The following is a 16,433-nucleotide window of genomic DNA, read 5'->3' as shown; positions in this document are numbered from 1 at the left end:
ACTGCAGAATGTTGTGATGGTACGTGAAAGCAGCCTATTGAAAACACGGGGCTGTATATCTAGTCTTCCCTCTCTGCGGCTCTCCACTGCGGTGAGCCTGGATTATCATACATACATCAGTCTGAGTGGACAAATCAAAGACAAATTGAGGCTAAATTACAGGAGGAAGGAAGTGGGTCCTTTCAGCTCCGAGTGAGTCCGCTGTCCGCCTCTCATCGAACGCACTTCTGACTCGCAAATAGATTTTTATACAAGGAAAAAGCTTCTCAAACTTTGCCGCACGAACTAGAACTTAAGATGGCTCTGGGTTTGTATGGTAAAGTCTGAATCATACATATTCGTAGAGCTGGTTAAGTTCAGGTTTAGGCTTGTTTTAGATCAGGTTTAGTCCGTGTCAAAGAGTTCTACAATTAATTTCCAGTTCAGTACTACTTTGGTCCGGGTTAGACCTGTTCAGTTAGTCTTGGTTTAGTCTCGATTAGTCCTGGTTATAATTTCATACAGTTCTAATTTAGTCAAGACCTGATTTAGTCCAGGTTTAGATCTGCATAGTCCATAATTACTCCAAAATTGAGATGGAATTTGATGTGAAAAATCTGTGAAGATGTTGGATTCCAGTGGTGCGTTTACCTGTGCAATAGAAAGTGAGGAAAAACAGCAGCAGGCCCGTGACCAGGTTCCCTAAAAACGTGACGACTCCACAGGTGATGCCTTCAGGGACCGGGTACACCGTCTCTATGAAGAGCTCGAAAAAGATGGGAACGCTGCTGTTTATGAAGATCCCAATCAGAATACAGGAGGTGTACAGGATCGCTGCAGGAGACACAGGAAAGAGAGGACGTTAGCAGGGCTGTGGTTGACTAAAGAAATTCTTGGTTGATTAAAGACATGTCCTGCTGACTGTTTAAAAGAGGGGAATGGCAAAAGCTCTGAAACTCTTACGTATCTCTTTGTATCTGACCCAAACTGCACTCACAGGACTACACCTGCAGGGGAGTTCATGCAAAAAGAACTATTTATGCAGGGGTGGGACATTAATGCATTAAAAATATTGACGCATTTTATCGCAGTTTGCATGCCAAACAACACGGAACATTATACTGACGCACACAGTTCTAACTACAACAGAGGAGCATGAAAGTGATCTGCGTCTGCTGGACGGTAAATTTCTATTCAAACAACTACTTGATGAAGTATTGACAAAAGCCTTGTTTATTGCAAACTGTGCAGAAAAGAGTTTGCAAGACGTACCCTACGTTCAGAATGTAACTACTTAAAGTAAAATGACACTTTCTCTTCAGTTTTGGACAGGGACCTTACCTTTGTCTACTATTCTGAAATGAAATGCAATTTATTTTTTCAAGACATTTTTCCAGACATTAAAAGAGCTTGAGTTTAAAAGTGTCTGTGTGTATTATTTAATGAAGTCGTCCACTAAAATTCATTTATATAAAATATATGTTGCTTTTGGGGCAAATATTGTAACAAAGTTTTTTATTTATATGGCGCTTTTCACAGACATTTGTCACAAAGATGCTTTACAGAGAATTAATTCATTCACTGGTAAAATACTACTGTAGCCACAGCTGCCCTGGGGCAGTCTGAATGAAGCATGGCTGCCATGCCAATCGGTCCCTCTGACCACCACCATCACTCACGCACACACCACTTTCATACTAGGCAATGGGGGTGAAGTGTCTTGCCTAAGGACACAACAACAGTTTTTGTGACTGGCGCCCCCCTGTGGCACCTGATTCTCCCAGGTCTCTCATTCAAGTACTAACCAGGCCCGACCTTGCTTAACTTCTGAGATCTGACGGGATCAGGCTTTGACAAGCCGGTATGAGATGTTATGCCATTAATTGCCAATTAATTAATCACAAAGTCTGTAATTAATTATTATTATTGTTTTAATCAAGTCCCACCTATAGTATTTATATGGAACAGATTAAACTTGTTTCAATGGTAAATTTTTGGTCACATTTGAATACATAGCTTTTCCACCTTCAAGGCACTCAAAGCGCTTTACATCAAGGAACCACTCACCCATTCACACACACAGTCATGCTCCAGTGTTCACAGACACTGGGGGCGAGGTGGGTTAAGTGTCTTGCCAAAGGACACAACAACAGCATTCATCTGTGGGAGCTGGAACCACATCGCCAACCTATGAGTCAGTGTATCAGACCGCTCTACCAATGATGTTTATGTCAAGAACCGCCAAACTTTGGATCAGTGGACAAATACTGATCCTTATTTATGTAATTTCTGCTCTTTGTTGCATCGAAATCAAATAATTAGTAAACTAAGACAACAGTGAACAATTAAAAGATTAATAACTAAACAAGTAAAGGCCAATAGCTCTAGAAGTTAGATTTTAAAGATGCACTAAGTCATTAATGGATGGCATGGCAGTAACCTCACCTATCTCCATGAGGACAAGTATGTAACACCACCAGGCCATGACGAGAAAATGTTGAATTTGGACACAGTGCAGGGACTCTTTTTCACTTGTGCTGTGAGTACAGACGCGTCTCTGCTCTGCGACTGTCAGACGCACCACTAAACTTTGAGCAGATGAGAGAGAGCAGAGGCAGAGAAAGCAGGGTCTGCCCTATCTCTCTGTGCAGGGCCCTCTGTCGCTAAACTCACTCAAATCAGCTCAAAGCGCAGCCCTTCCTCTCCTCACAGAGCCTCGTGCTGCGTCTCTCATTATGGCACTAATCTGCAGATAGCGGCCTAACAGTTTTTCAGAGCATCGTCAAAAAGATTCCATTTAGCATATTTTAAAGCTACCATTTGCAAGTTTATTTGGCTTTTTTAAACAGTAGATGGCAGATGTCCCCTTTTCCCTCCCCTCAGACTGCAGTAACATCTAGAGGTGATACTTACAAAAGGGGCAGGTTAGTACATTTAATTACAAATGGTAGATTTAACTGGCCAGATTTTACTTTGAAAGGTATGGAGTAAGAAAGCTTTCAGAAATATTTGTGTGCATAGAATAGAAATGTGTGCATATTTGGGAAATCAGTGCATATTTGGCTGTAATTGAGCATAAAATAAATATTTGTAAACTCTCTAATGAGTCCAGTTGTACATAAAATGTGTTGTGTGTATTTTATCCATCAGAACATGAAATGAAAAGTTACAACATCAAGAATTACAATCACGAAATGAAAATTTACAGCTATGCGTTTTTCAGGACTGTTTTAGTCCAGTTTTAGTCGTAGTTCAGTCCTGGTTCAGACCTGGTTCAGTCCTGGTTCAGACCTGGTTCAGTCCTGGTTCAGTCCTGGTTCAGTCCGTATGCAGCGCAAAAGTGCAGCGAGTTTCTTCTACTCAATAAATAATGCCTGTAAAGTGATGATGTATTTTTGACCGTCGAGTCGTGTCTGTGAATTTGTATTCCTACTGAACAAAGCCTAATTGTAAATTTAAATTTCGTGCTTGTAATTCTTGATGCTGTAACTTTTCGATTTGTATTCTGATGGATAAAATACACACAATACATTTTATGTACAACCGGACTCATTCAAGTGTTTACAAATATTTATTTTATGCTCAACTACAGACAAATATGCACAGTTTTCCCAAATACGCATGAATTTCTATCCTATGAACACAAATATTTCTGAAAGCTTTCTTACTCCATACAAAGGGCTTGTATTACGCTATTTTCTGATCTATGTTATAATGTTCTATTCTCAAGAAAAACCTACAGAGTTTTATTTTGTTTTTGGCACACGTTTAACACACAAAGCCTGCATATTTAGCCTGACTTTTTCTCTGTTCCACCTTGTGATGTCATGTGGTGATACAAGGAGTGCCAAACTGTGTTTTTAAACTCCATACACCTTCACTGGAATCATTTGGATGATTTCAGACTTTCCCATCTCTACTAAACAAAATGTAAAATGTACCTGTTAACTTGAAAATCACCACTATATGACATCACAAGGTGGAACAAAGCATTTTGAGGTTTGGAGACATAGACACACTAATGTAGGATTACACAAACATGTGTGAATGAAACAAAACACAACTTTGGGTATGTTTTTGATGAATTAACAATGTTCCATCACCGCCAAATGCTCACAAGATTAAATTTTGCGTAATATAGGACTTCAAAAGTATCTAAGGCACAAAAGACTAGCAGACTAAATGAAAAATAATTGCTGACTACACAACTAGCAAGCTTTAGTTGCAGTTTTACATGCTAGCTGCAAAAACTGCCATATAAAAAAGGGAAGAAAGGGGGCACTAAAGGTTTACTTGAATGCGTTGATAAAATCCCACACAATCTTCAGTTTGAGCCTTGATTGTAACCAAGTGTTAAATGATCAAACTTATTGTACATTCATTTTGATGTATGCCACCGCCACATTCGTCCTGGACCGCTCCGAAAAGATTTATGACAAAGCCTCCACCTCAAATAACATTCCATTTCATAAACTTTGCTCCTGAGGCTGCAATTTAAGTGAAAACAAAAGAGAAATGGTTTGAACGGAGGGGAAATAGCCAGTTTTGAAACAGCAAAAACAGTGTTAGAGCCCCTCGAGTGCTCGCAGGCTACTTCCGCTTGTGGTGTGAGAAATGCCTCTTCGCACCAGGGACGTTTTATTTGTCTGAAGATTTGGGAAGCAAACATAATTTTAGATAAACATAAAAGGAAATAATGCATCCAAGTGGCACTATGTAGTTTTGAGCAGGTGAACTTTTTCACAGCAGAAACTGTTTGCGTTTTGTGGTGCAGAAAACAATAGACAGTAAAACAGGTCCTAGGGCTGGGCTATATATGACACGATAATGTTTTTCCCTCCACACATCGGTTTAATCTAGACATTTTTTCTTTCCAACTAAAAGCATAATGTTAAAATTTGGATCTTAATAAAAAGGATTTGTTAACATAGACAATATGAAGGCTTTTAGATGGTGTCATTTAAAGAGGATATATTGTGTAAAATGAGCTTTTAATGACAGTGTTCTCTCATCAGAGAGAGCTTACTCAAAGTTGTATTTTGAATGGTTTAATCAATAGTAATCTTGTATTGTCTTGTATCCAAAGCATAAGTCCTCAGAAAAAATCAGTTTTCACCTACCCTCTATCTCAGTCCATAGCTCTGCAGTTTAAAAAATACATTTTGACTCTGGGTCATACATCTAGGTTCAAAATTGTCAGGTAATAGCAAAAAAGAAATTCAATCAGTCAGTTGAACAAAAGTTTATGTAGGTTGAAAATGTTTTACAGCTCACCCAAGCTGCTTCTTCAGTTCTGGTCAGACGCTGGTGGATTTTTCCTTATACCTGCCTGCAGGGAAGAGCTAACTACACTGAAAATACTCTGAAACTAACATTCTACTTGTTTACAGATTCTGTTTGTTAGCTAGGCCTATTTATGTGTACAGAGTGTGCAGTCATATTAGCATAATCATTCAGGCCCATGATGAGTGATTCACACCTCTGGTCTTAACCTGGCTACTCCTGTTGTTCTCTTTGTTTTAGGTTTGAGGATGGAGTTGACAGATGATCTGTCTCCCATCTACTGAACTGAAGAAGCAGCTTGGATGAGCTGGGAAACATTTTCGACCTAAATAAATGTTTGTCCAGTTGACAGACTGAATTTCTCCTTTGCCATGGATTCTACCTGGACGACTGAGGGATTCTGCACACATATTGTCACACATATTGTCTCGCCCAGGGCGCCAAGCTGTGTAGGATCAACACTGCTTAAGATGCAAGTCTGCTGCTTGTGAAATGCCCCATGAAGAGGCGGGACCTATCAGCTGTTTTGGACAGGACGTCAATGGACCTGGTTTTATTACTAAGCCATTTTATGTCAATATTGAGGTTTAAAATGAACTAAATATACAATAAAATTACACCTTAAACAAAATACCTGAAGAAAAGCATTATATTTCCATAATATAACACCAAAACACGGAAAATAACAAATATGATTTAGAGAAGAAGCACCCCGTACAGTGAAAAATTCCAGGGAATATAGATAGAGACATGCCAGAAAATATACACAGTGCACTTTAATAAAATTCTGTTAGTTGAGTTGTGACTATCTCTGTTATGGGTCAGGATGAAGGCCTCAGATTAAACATTGGCTGGGTGGTGTGCACAGCTGCTCCCATTTGGCTGCAGTATCAGTAACAGTTTGTGTGAATGAGAGTCTGGTGCACGTGCTCAGATGAAGATATCCACTCTGGAGCTGATCTCTGTGTCTCTGACCCTGGAGCAGATCAGCCCCAAACCAGCCCACATCACCAGTACTGTCTTGTGAATCAAACCAGACAGTCCCATATGTGTATCTACTGTGACGATGTCTGTCTTTGAAATTAAGACTGTTGCCATTGCGATAAACAATTCAAAACAAATAGGAAGTGAGCATGGGCGTGCTTCTGGCTTCACTGACTCCATTCATTCGCTTTGCACTGAAAAACATTGCCTCTGTCTCTGTAACTGCTGCTCTCAGGCTCTCATTTTAGCCTTAAAATGTTTGTATTAACCTACTCCACATTATCTTGGCGTTTTATTTTGCTATTTTGACCATAAATCACTTCCTGTTCCTAATATGGAACTCAGCATAACTGAGTCTCGTGAACTTCATTTGACTGAAGCCGAACACTTTGGATGACATCACACTTGCTTAGTCCACTTCTTAATACAGGCATATAACATTGCATATAACACAAAAGCAAGAGATCTGCACAAGGAAGACCTGAGGCTACTACTGTGACATGAATTACCGATATAAAGTTAAGTAGCTAAAGTAAACAACGTTTAGTTTTGAGAAGGCTAACAGCAACAACAAATCTTACTGGTTAGCTCTTTCAAAAGTTTTTAATGAGCAGACTCAGTGATCTTACTGATTCGTGACATGAACGAGAAAAAAGCAGAATCCTGACATCTCATCTCGGAATCCTGAGTTTCTGAGGAGCACGTGAACGCATCATATGTAATGCTGGTGGGAGTGTCTTCCACCTGCTTGTCTCCATAGAGATGTTATTGCTTTGCCTGAAATGTTGCACAGAATGACATTAAACTTATCAATTGTGCATTTATTCCAATACAGTTGTTTTTATTGCTCAAAAATACCTTGAGATACATGCATTATTAGTGTGACTGGGTTTTACACAGATCTGACCTGTATCAAGAACATCTCCATGGACATGTCTAGTCTATTTTTTACTTAAATATTACACGGTGGCTTTAAATATTAAATCAACATATTAGAAAATGGGGTTATTTGATTATACATAATACATAATTTGTGTCCATGTTGATCTTGGACCCTTCTTTCTACCCAGTGACACATCATTACACGGCCCCTCTCCTGTGAATCCAATCAAATTAGAATGAGAATGCAGGGTCACTCGTTCACAGGGAACTGTGGTGGTGCTGCTGATTCCAGTGTCCTGGCACTGCAGTAACAGTTTTGGATGGAGGAGATGAAGCTATGGAGGAGGAGCCAGGTGGAGCAGGAGGACCGACCCAGAGCCAGAGCCTGATTCTGGGCAGTGTCACAGAGCAGCAGCCTGGGAGCGCACAATGATGATGGATGATGAGAGCTGATATCATAAACTGGAACTACAGACTCGTGCTCTTGGCTGGGGCAGAGGGAGGCTAAATGAGTCAATATTTAGTGGCGACTCGATGCAATACAAAGTGCTGTGTTTTGTTCACCAAGTTGAAATGATTCGATAACTCAGCCAAAGCCAATTATGATGTTAAACAATGTGCTAGATAAATGGCTAGGGTGATCTGTTTTTGGTGTGGGATGTTTCCAAAGCTGACAGTTTTTTACCAGTATCCACAGGCATACATTCCTCAGGGCATGCACACATTTAGAACAGATTTTATTTTATTTTTTTCAGATTTCAAAGTGGAAAGTAATGCATCTGTTTTATGTGCTTTTCTAGACACTCAAAGTTGCAGTTTTTTTTTTATTTCATGCATTATTCATAGCCACAGTTGCTATGGGGCAGACGGATGGAAGTGAGGCTGCCAATCTGCGCTATCACCCCTTCTGACCACTACTGCTACTGCTATCACTGACACCACACGCACACACGTACACACACACACACACACACACACACACACACACACAGCGTTCATACTAGGCAATGTGGGTGAAGTGTCTTGCCTACTGACACAACAACAGTTTGCCCTTGAGCTAATGCTGCCCCACTGTGGCACCAGGTATCCCCAGGGCTCTCCCATCCAAGCACTAACCAGGCCCAGCCCTGCTTGGCTTCTAAGATTAGACGAAATTGGGCAAAAAGGAAAAGAAAGTTTGGCCGACAACCTGAAGAAGAGGGGGTGGACTGCCAAGCACTCCAGAATTCTCAATCCATAAAGTACTTAATAATTGGATGCAGACAGCACACAGCGGTATGATTCATCTCAGAGTTTACAACAATAATAAAAATACACTGGTCTTGTTTTGTACCTGTGGTGGAGGGCAGGTGGGTGTACTGACTCAGACAGGTCAGAGTGAACCACGTGGAGGCCAGAGACGCTCCGGCCAACATCAGCACCAGGATCAGCTTCAGCATGCCCCGAATCGAGTCTGCAAACCTGCACACAACACAGAGGAGGATTAGAAACGCATGAGTCACAGCTATGGAAAATACACTATTAGATTTGAACAAGATATACTGAGAAATGGTGAAGGACTGTACATAAGAAACACAACCAGTCTACTGCTGGTATAAAGGTGCTGGTCGATGGTGCTATAAATCGCTTTATTTTGTGATCTCTGATTCACAAATCCACATTTGTGAAGGAGAGAGATTGTAGATCCTGGTGCTCCCCGTAGTCCTCAGTCCAGACCCGTGTTAAAGTCTGTGTATCGGTCCAATCTGAGCCTGTGGAGTGTAAGAGGCTTACTGTGCTCTGCTCCTCACACTACAGCCTCTGATAAAGAGCTTTGTCACTCATCGAGCTCATCAAGTTTGGATTAAAGCAACAGTCAGCTCTGAGTCATTATTCGTAACGTCTAAGCACAGAGTTTGACCCAAACTACAGACTTAACTATATTATATATATATATATATACACAGTCCCTGACAAAAGTCTTGTCACTTATCCATTTTGTAGAAACAAAAGCTTATAACCTGACTTGAAATTAATCGATTGGTTTTAGAAATGTCTCATATGAAAGCTAAAACCCTCCCAATTTATGCTCAATATACTAAAATAAATTTGCTTCACTGAAGAAAGATTGATCATTTAATGAACACAGAAAGGTCAGATTTTGGCAAGACAAAAGTCTTGTCGCCTTGTCATATGATGCACCCAATCCTAGATTACAGCCTCACCTGTGATCAGTTACTGATCAATCCATTAGTGGGTGTGTATAAAAAGAAGCCCAGCACACCAGACCTTCACATCAACTGCAACTTGACCTCTGACAACATGCCTAAGATCCACCCTGAGACCAAAGCGTTAATTATCAAGAGGCTGAAGACCAGATCCACTGCTGAGGTGGTGACACCTTCAATGTGTCTCAGCGTCAAGTACAAAGAATAAGAAAAAGATCTGAAATGACTGGAGATGTTTTTGACAAGCCCAGGTCCGGCAGACCCCGCAAGACAACTGCTCGGGAGGACCGTTTGTTGATTCGAAAATCCACGGCCAGCCCCTTTTCCACTGCAGCAGACTCCACCAGGCCTGGTCACCTCAAGTCCCTGTGTCAACCACAACAGTTTGTAGAATTCTGTCTCGAAATGGCCTCCATGGTCCAATCAGTGCACAGAAACCAGCACTAAACAAAAGGCAATTAAAAAACCGTGTGGCATTTGCCAAGGCCCACAGCCTGCTAAAAGGATGGACACTGGAAAAGTGGCAGAAGGTGGATTTCTCAGATGAATCCTCAGTTGAATTACATCACAGCCAAATATTGCAGGAGACCTACTGGAGCCCTCATGGATCCAAGATTCACCCAGAAAACAGTTAAGTTTAGTGGCGGAAAAATCCTGGTCTGGGGTTCCATCCAGTATGGGGGTGTGCGAGACATTTGCAGGGTGGAAGGCAAATATCAATATCCTAAAATATCAAGAAGTATTAGCTCCTCTTACATTCCCAACCATAAAAGGGGTCAAATTTTGCAGCAGGATGGTGCTCCATCACATACTTCTATCTCTACATCAAGAGTTTCTCAAGGTGAAGAAGATCAAGGTGCTCCAGGACTGGCCAGCCCAGTCACCAGACATGAACATCATTGAGCATGTCTGGGGTAGAATGAAAGAGGAAGCATGGAAGGCAAAACCAAAGAATCTTGATGAACTCTGGGAGGCATGTAAGACGCTTTCTTTGCTATTCCTGATGACTTCATCAACAAATTGTATGAATCATTGTTGAACCGCATGGATGCAGTCCTTCAAGCTCATGGAAGTCATACAAGATATTAAATATGGATCTCACAGCACCACTACTTAATTCACTGACGTTATGCAACATATTTTTGTATTTGAAGTAAATTATTTGTTCAATTTTCTGTAGGCGACAAAACTTTTGTCTTGCCAAAATCTGACCTTTCTGTGTTCATTAAATGATCAATCTTTCTTCAGTGAAGCAAATTTATTTTAGTATATTGAGCATAATTTGGGAGGGTTTTAGCTTTCATATGAGACATTTCTAAAACCAATCGATTCATTTAAAGTCAGGTTATAAGCTTTTGTTTCTACAAAATGGATAAGTGACAAGACTTTTGTCAGGGATATATATATATATATATATATATATATATATATATATATATATATATATATATATATATGTCAACTAAGAACAGTTTTGGAAAAAAAAATAAAAGTGCAAATTTCATGTAGTTTTACAATCTGACCAGAAACAACCGAGTCATCTGTAACTACAACAGGTGAGCTGATTTGTGCTGATAAACACATGTCTGCTAATGTGTGCATTAGGGATGCACCAATCCATCTTTTTCAGTTCTGAGACCAATTCAAATACTTTGGCTGCTGATACCAGATATCAACCGATACCAGTGCAGAGACTGAAAACAGACTTTATTTTCCTAAGAACAAAAAGTAGTAAAATGTGAGCTTTCATTTATCTCTCAAGTAACAACAGAACAACTTTGCAATAAAAGCTCACTCAAGAGATTTTCAAGACCAAATACGACCAGTAAACACATTTATAACATCAATCTAAATGTCCAACCAGGATATCGGCAGAACCGATATTTTGGAACAGATATCCAATCCAGCAAATTTTCATGGATCAGCGCCGATATTCAGTACCATTTTCTTTAAGTACACTGTGTCACCATGGAAACTACTGAACATTGCACCATGGACATACATGCAGAACACCCCCAGCATGAACTCACTGCAAAGTAAGACTAGGCCCATAGCCAGAAGGATTAACATTTGAGAAAGACTGAAATATGAACAGCTAAACTCACCAGAGTCAATTGCATTTCAGAACATTTGCATGAAACTATTAAAAGTGCAAAAAGTATTACGCCTTAACTAGTATTACACTATAGCGAAGGTTAGTAATGTTACTTGGTAAGAAAATTCAAATTCTCCACTTAATAAATGGACTTTCTGAGGCCACCATGGCAGGTTTAGTCAGTTCATTACTTTGAGTTTCCAGAGACTGTACTTAATGATGCCTCACAGATGATGGAGATGGGGTGAGCACAAGCAGAAGGGGAATAAATTAAAAACACCAAGCAAGGCATTCTTTTATCTAATAACTGAGATGAACTAAGAGCAGAAGTTTGTAGAATATGAGGGAAAGGAGCCATAGCTTTGGGGTGAAGATGGGTAATGATGACTGGCTTTAATGAAGAGGAGAGAGGCGAGTGGTGATTTGAATAAAATAAATATTAAGGGAAATTCATGTCTTTTCTGAAACACTAAAAATAAACGGCCGGGAGACACATAGACCTGCACCAAATGTACTTCATGATTCATGATTAAAAATAGCAGTGCAAAGACACAAAATGAAGCTGCTAGTTCAAAGTGTTTGCCATTAAAGGCCACGTACACGATTATTTTTTTCATGGATTTCAGCAAAATATCTTGCCCCAGTAAAGATATATTGTATAAGCAGCTCTTGAAGTCAAAATCCATCCACTGTGATAATCAGGAAGAGCGTGTTAGGATGTTAGTTGCCGTTAGCTACACCTTAATGGCAGAACTCCTCACTGAAAGTTATGAGAAGAACTCATAAACTCATGGCAGTGAATAAGAAGGACGCTTGGAATGCATACGGTAAGGGGGGAATAACTTTACACCACAGATGATTCAACAAACAAAATTTCATTTTTAACTACCGGTACTTGTCTTGAACGCTTGTTTATTTAAGGGGCACATATTTAGCCAGGCTGGGTCCCCCTAATGCCTCCGCTCAATTTCATTTCTCTCCAGCAACTAGGTCAGGAATTGGAATACACTAGATGGTTTACAAGAATCCCGGAAGTGGCACCAGCCAATCAGCAAAGAGCCATACATTCTGTGTTGGCAACGATTCCCCAAATCGAGGATTTAAAGTCAGAACAAAGAGAATGTTTGGTGAATTTTATTAAGGGGAAAGACGTTATTGTCCTTCTTCCTACGGGATTTGAAGTTTAATATACCAGTTAGCCCCATTAGCGGCGAATTACATATGTCATGACCAAATAGCAGTGATTGGTTAAATTAAAAAGTACCTGCCTACCTGAATTGTAATGCTGTGAGGTCAGACGGTTTCCACGAATTAAAACCGGCTGATGAATCAGGCTAGAACATATTATGCAAGATTGCCACACCTTAGTTTCAAAAGTGTATTTTGAACATTGAAGGCTTGTGTGCTCTGAAAAATCCTGTTTACACCTATCCCCTATCTCTGCCCACAGCTTTATACTTTTACAGTGCTTGCTACAGTGAAATGCCAGTATGACAGGGTTGGGCCAGGACCAGTTAAATGATCCTATATTACCAAAAAATTGACTCTTGTGAGCTTTAGGCAATGTTAGAATGATGTTGCCTCATCAAAAACCTACCTGGAGTTGTGTTTTGTTTCATTCACAAGTGTTTGAGTAATCCTTTTATTATTAGTCTATCTACATCTCCAAAGCTCAAAATGTTCTGTTCCAATCATGCAGTGGTTTGTAAGTGAACAGCTACCTTTTACCTTTTGTTCAGTAGAGATGAGCACTGTAACAATGTGGTGCACATGAAAAGGTAGAACAGACTGTTTCTGCTTGACAGAAGAAATAAATATGCCTAAATAAGCAAGTGGGTGTGTTAAAAATATGTGAATGAAACAAAACACAACTCCAGATATGTTTGTGATGAGAAAACAACATTATAACATAGATCAGAAAACAGCGTAATGGACCCTTTATGGACCAGTTTCTATTTTTAAATAATTTCAGATCAATATTGTGTTTTACAAGAAATATAATGCAAAATAATAATTTGATTAAACACAAGAAAAAATGTCTTTATAATGTCTACCACATGAATGAGTCTAATAATTTTCAAGTTTCAGGTTTTTCGTTGATTTCGTATCCTCGTGGAGAAATTTGGCTCGGGCAGGGGTCAGTAGCATTAACATAACATACAGACATGACATAACCAAAGACGAAACAAAAACATGTAGAACTGGCCATGTACAGTCACGAGGCTCCCCACATCTGCATAATCAGTCCGTGTTGTGAATACATTTTATGGACTATGGCACAAACAAGTTATTTTTGCACTATACCTGTTATTTTTACATCAGCTATACCATACACCACTTTTACCGAGCAAATTAGCTCCACTTGGCACACCTTACAATCCCAAGTAGAAAAGCTGTCTCCCTCTCCCCGCAGCTGTGTAAAAAATGGGCCCTTTGCCTTATTAAGACTGAACACACACGTCTCTGTACAATCAACACAATAATTCAGTGCTTTTGTTTACTCACACTCTGCCTCTCCATTCATTAACATCGGAGTCTGCAGCAGCTCATTCTCCTGATTACGTCGTTCAAAAGACCCAGGACCGGAGCTGAGAGCGCCGTCCCATCTGCATATATCACTCACAGCACCAATGAATGGGCCCTTTGCCTTCTGCGGTTGGAATACTTTGTCTTAGCTCCTTAAGGTTCTATATTCATCAGTGGAAGAAGAGGAGTTGTGCTAGCGCCTTTAAAGGTCCTATAATACACAAAATGGACTCTAGTGAGCTTTAAGCCTCGTTATGATGTTGTTATCTCCTCAAAAACATAACTGGAGTTGGGCTTTGTTTCATTCACGCATGTTTGAGTAATTCTTTATTATTACAGTATTTTTCAGACTATAAGTCGCTTCAGAGTGTAAGTAGCACCAGCCAAAAAATGTGTAATGAAGAAGAAAAAAACATCCACAAATCCACACAAGTCGCACCAGACTATAATTGAATTCTTCATCCTCGGTGTCACTTCTGAGCAACTCCATGACCTCCGGAGGTAAACAGAGCACCGCTTCTTCTTCTGTGTAGCTGTCGTCAGACTCAGTATCAGTTCCAGTTAGAAATATTTCGGCCTTTCTGAATCCCGACAGGATGGTTTTAGTTTTTTTGTTTTGTTTTTCAGTCTTTATGTTTGTTTAAATTTAAAAATTGTCAGTGGTACAAAAGTAATGGTGCAATCGACTGACATGATACCAAACAGTGGCTCTTTCTCTTTCTTCTGTGGCCGACATGCGCAGTAGAGTGCGAAGTGACATTGGTACAGTACACAAGCCTAGACCAGATGTTTGTGATGGGGAATCCCACAACATAGACCAGAAAACGTCGTAATATGGATGCTTTAAGGTGAAAGGTACAGCTGTTAATAATGCTGTTTCCTCATCCCAAACACTGGAGTTGTGTTTTGTTTCACTCAGGTGTTAAGTAAGTAAGTTTTATTTATATAGCGCTTTTCACAGACATATGTCACAAAGACACTTTTACAGACCTGGTTGTGGTAAGCTACTATTGTGACCACAGCTGGGGCAGACTGATGAAAGCAGAGCTGTCAATCTGCACCATCAGACCCTCTGACCGCCACCATCACTCACCCACACACACTTTTAAACTAGTAAATGTGGCAATGTTTAACACACAAACCCTGCATATTTAGGCTAAATTCTTTAATAGAAAAGAATTAGTCAAACTCTGAACTCAGATTCAAACCATGACCCAAGCTGACTATTCATTAGTAAAAATGAAGAGTCTCGATCTTGATTAAAAACGGATTCATGGCACAGTCTTACTACTACTCAACTATATTTCCTTAGATGCTGTTAAATAAGCTGAAGCCTATTTGCTGATAACTGCAGCTAACAAATCAGACTCGGCTTCAAACCAAGTGGTTACATTTACATTTTCTCTGGAGTCAGCAGAAAGGCGGATCTGAACATTTGCATAATATTTCTGTGCATCTTATAAACAGCATCTGAGCAGAGGGAAATGAGGAGCACGCTTTACACCAGGGTCAGAGGCGGGGCTGAGTCTGCGCTGGAGCACATGAGAGAGTTCAGAGCAGTTCAAATGAGCAACAGCAGGTCAAAACGAAAGACTCTGGACTACACAGCTTTAAAGATGAATCTAAATAATAGCAGTGACATCATGAATGTGTGTGTGAATTTAAGCGAGTGGTTCCTTCATCTAAAGCGCTCTGAAGCTTGGAAAAGTGCATACATGTTTTAACTTTCTGCCTGTATGTCTATGGCGAAATGGTCAGCAGTTACCATGGTGACACGAGGCACACATTAGCAAACACAGACAAAAGCTTTTAGGATAGTCTGAATCTCTGCGACTCAAATGAGAGTTTTCAGACAGAGCAGAACCTACTAGGGTTGAGATGAGACACGATTTTCAATTTTCACAAGACAAGACACACCATGAGATTCGGTAAACAAGAACGAGAGGATTTTGAAATAATTTGTAATAAATAAATAGTGCAATCCATTTCACAATTCTGGCTTCATTTATTTTCTGTAATAATACTTTAGTGATCACTGTAGTCCTGCTTTTAGGAACTACAGCTTCTCAAATTGTGTAACTCATCAGCTTTTAACTCTTTTTTTGTCCAAGCCAAAAGGTAAATTCAAGGGGAAACAATCTCACGAGATCATTTTTCTTATGTGTGCAGAATCTTGGGGCAATTTTGTCTCACGAGATCTTGCAGCACGAGATCTTCTCCCATCTCTAGAATCTACAGTTTGCATCAGCTGCAAAGTCTCAACACTGGTCTGAATTCTACGGTGGAATTGCCTGTTCAGATTGCAGATTTGTTGATCTGGTTTATGATCAATATCTAAGGAATGATTGGGCCTATCCACAGGAAACAAAAACTGTGACAAAATTGAAAAAATTAATCATTTCTTTCACAATAGCTTCAGAAAGTGGTACCATTATTCAACCCAAAAGACATGCTTATCAGTTGTCAGTTTTATTCAA

The 16,433-nt window shown here is 39.9% G+C and overlaps 1 protein-coding gene across 1 annotated transcript in view; it reads right to left on the bottom strand.

Moving 5' to 3' along the window:
- The window catches only part of slc49a4 (solute carrier family 49 member 4), a 118,849-nt gene that overhangs the window by 22,101 nt on the left and 80,315 nt on the right, over nt 1-16,433 (bottom strand). Inside the window, exons 7-8 of the mRNA XM_020931244.2 lie at nt 8,462-8,589; nt 631-813 (exon numbers count right to left, since the gene is read on the bottom strand). Of these exons, the coding sequence (XP_020786903.1) occupies nt 631-813; nt 8,462-8,589 (311 nt within the window). The remainder of the gene's footprint in view (nt 1-630; nt 814-8,461; nt 8,590-16,433) is intronic.

The sequence above is a fragment of the Boleophthalmus pectinirostris genome, unplaced genomic scaffold (genome assembly GCF_026225935.1).
Source record: "Boleophthalmus pectinirostris isolate CB_2022bp ecotype Guang Dong unplaced genomic scaffold, ASM2622593v1 HiC_scaffold_1, whole genome shotgun sequence".
Classification (NCBI taxonomy): Eukaryota; Metazoa; Chordata; class Actinopteri; order Gobiiformes; family Gobiidae; genus Boleophthalmus; species Boleophthalmus pectinirostris.
This window is presented reverse-complemented; position numbering and strand designations above follow the sequence as displayed.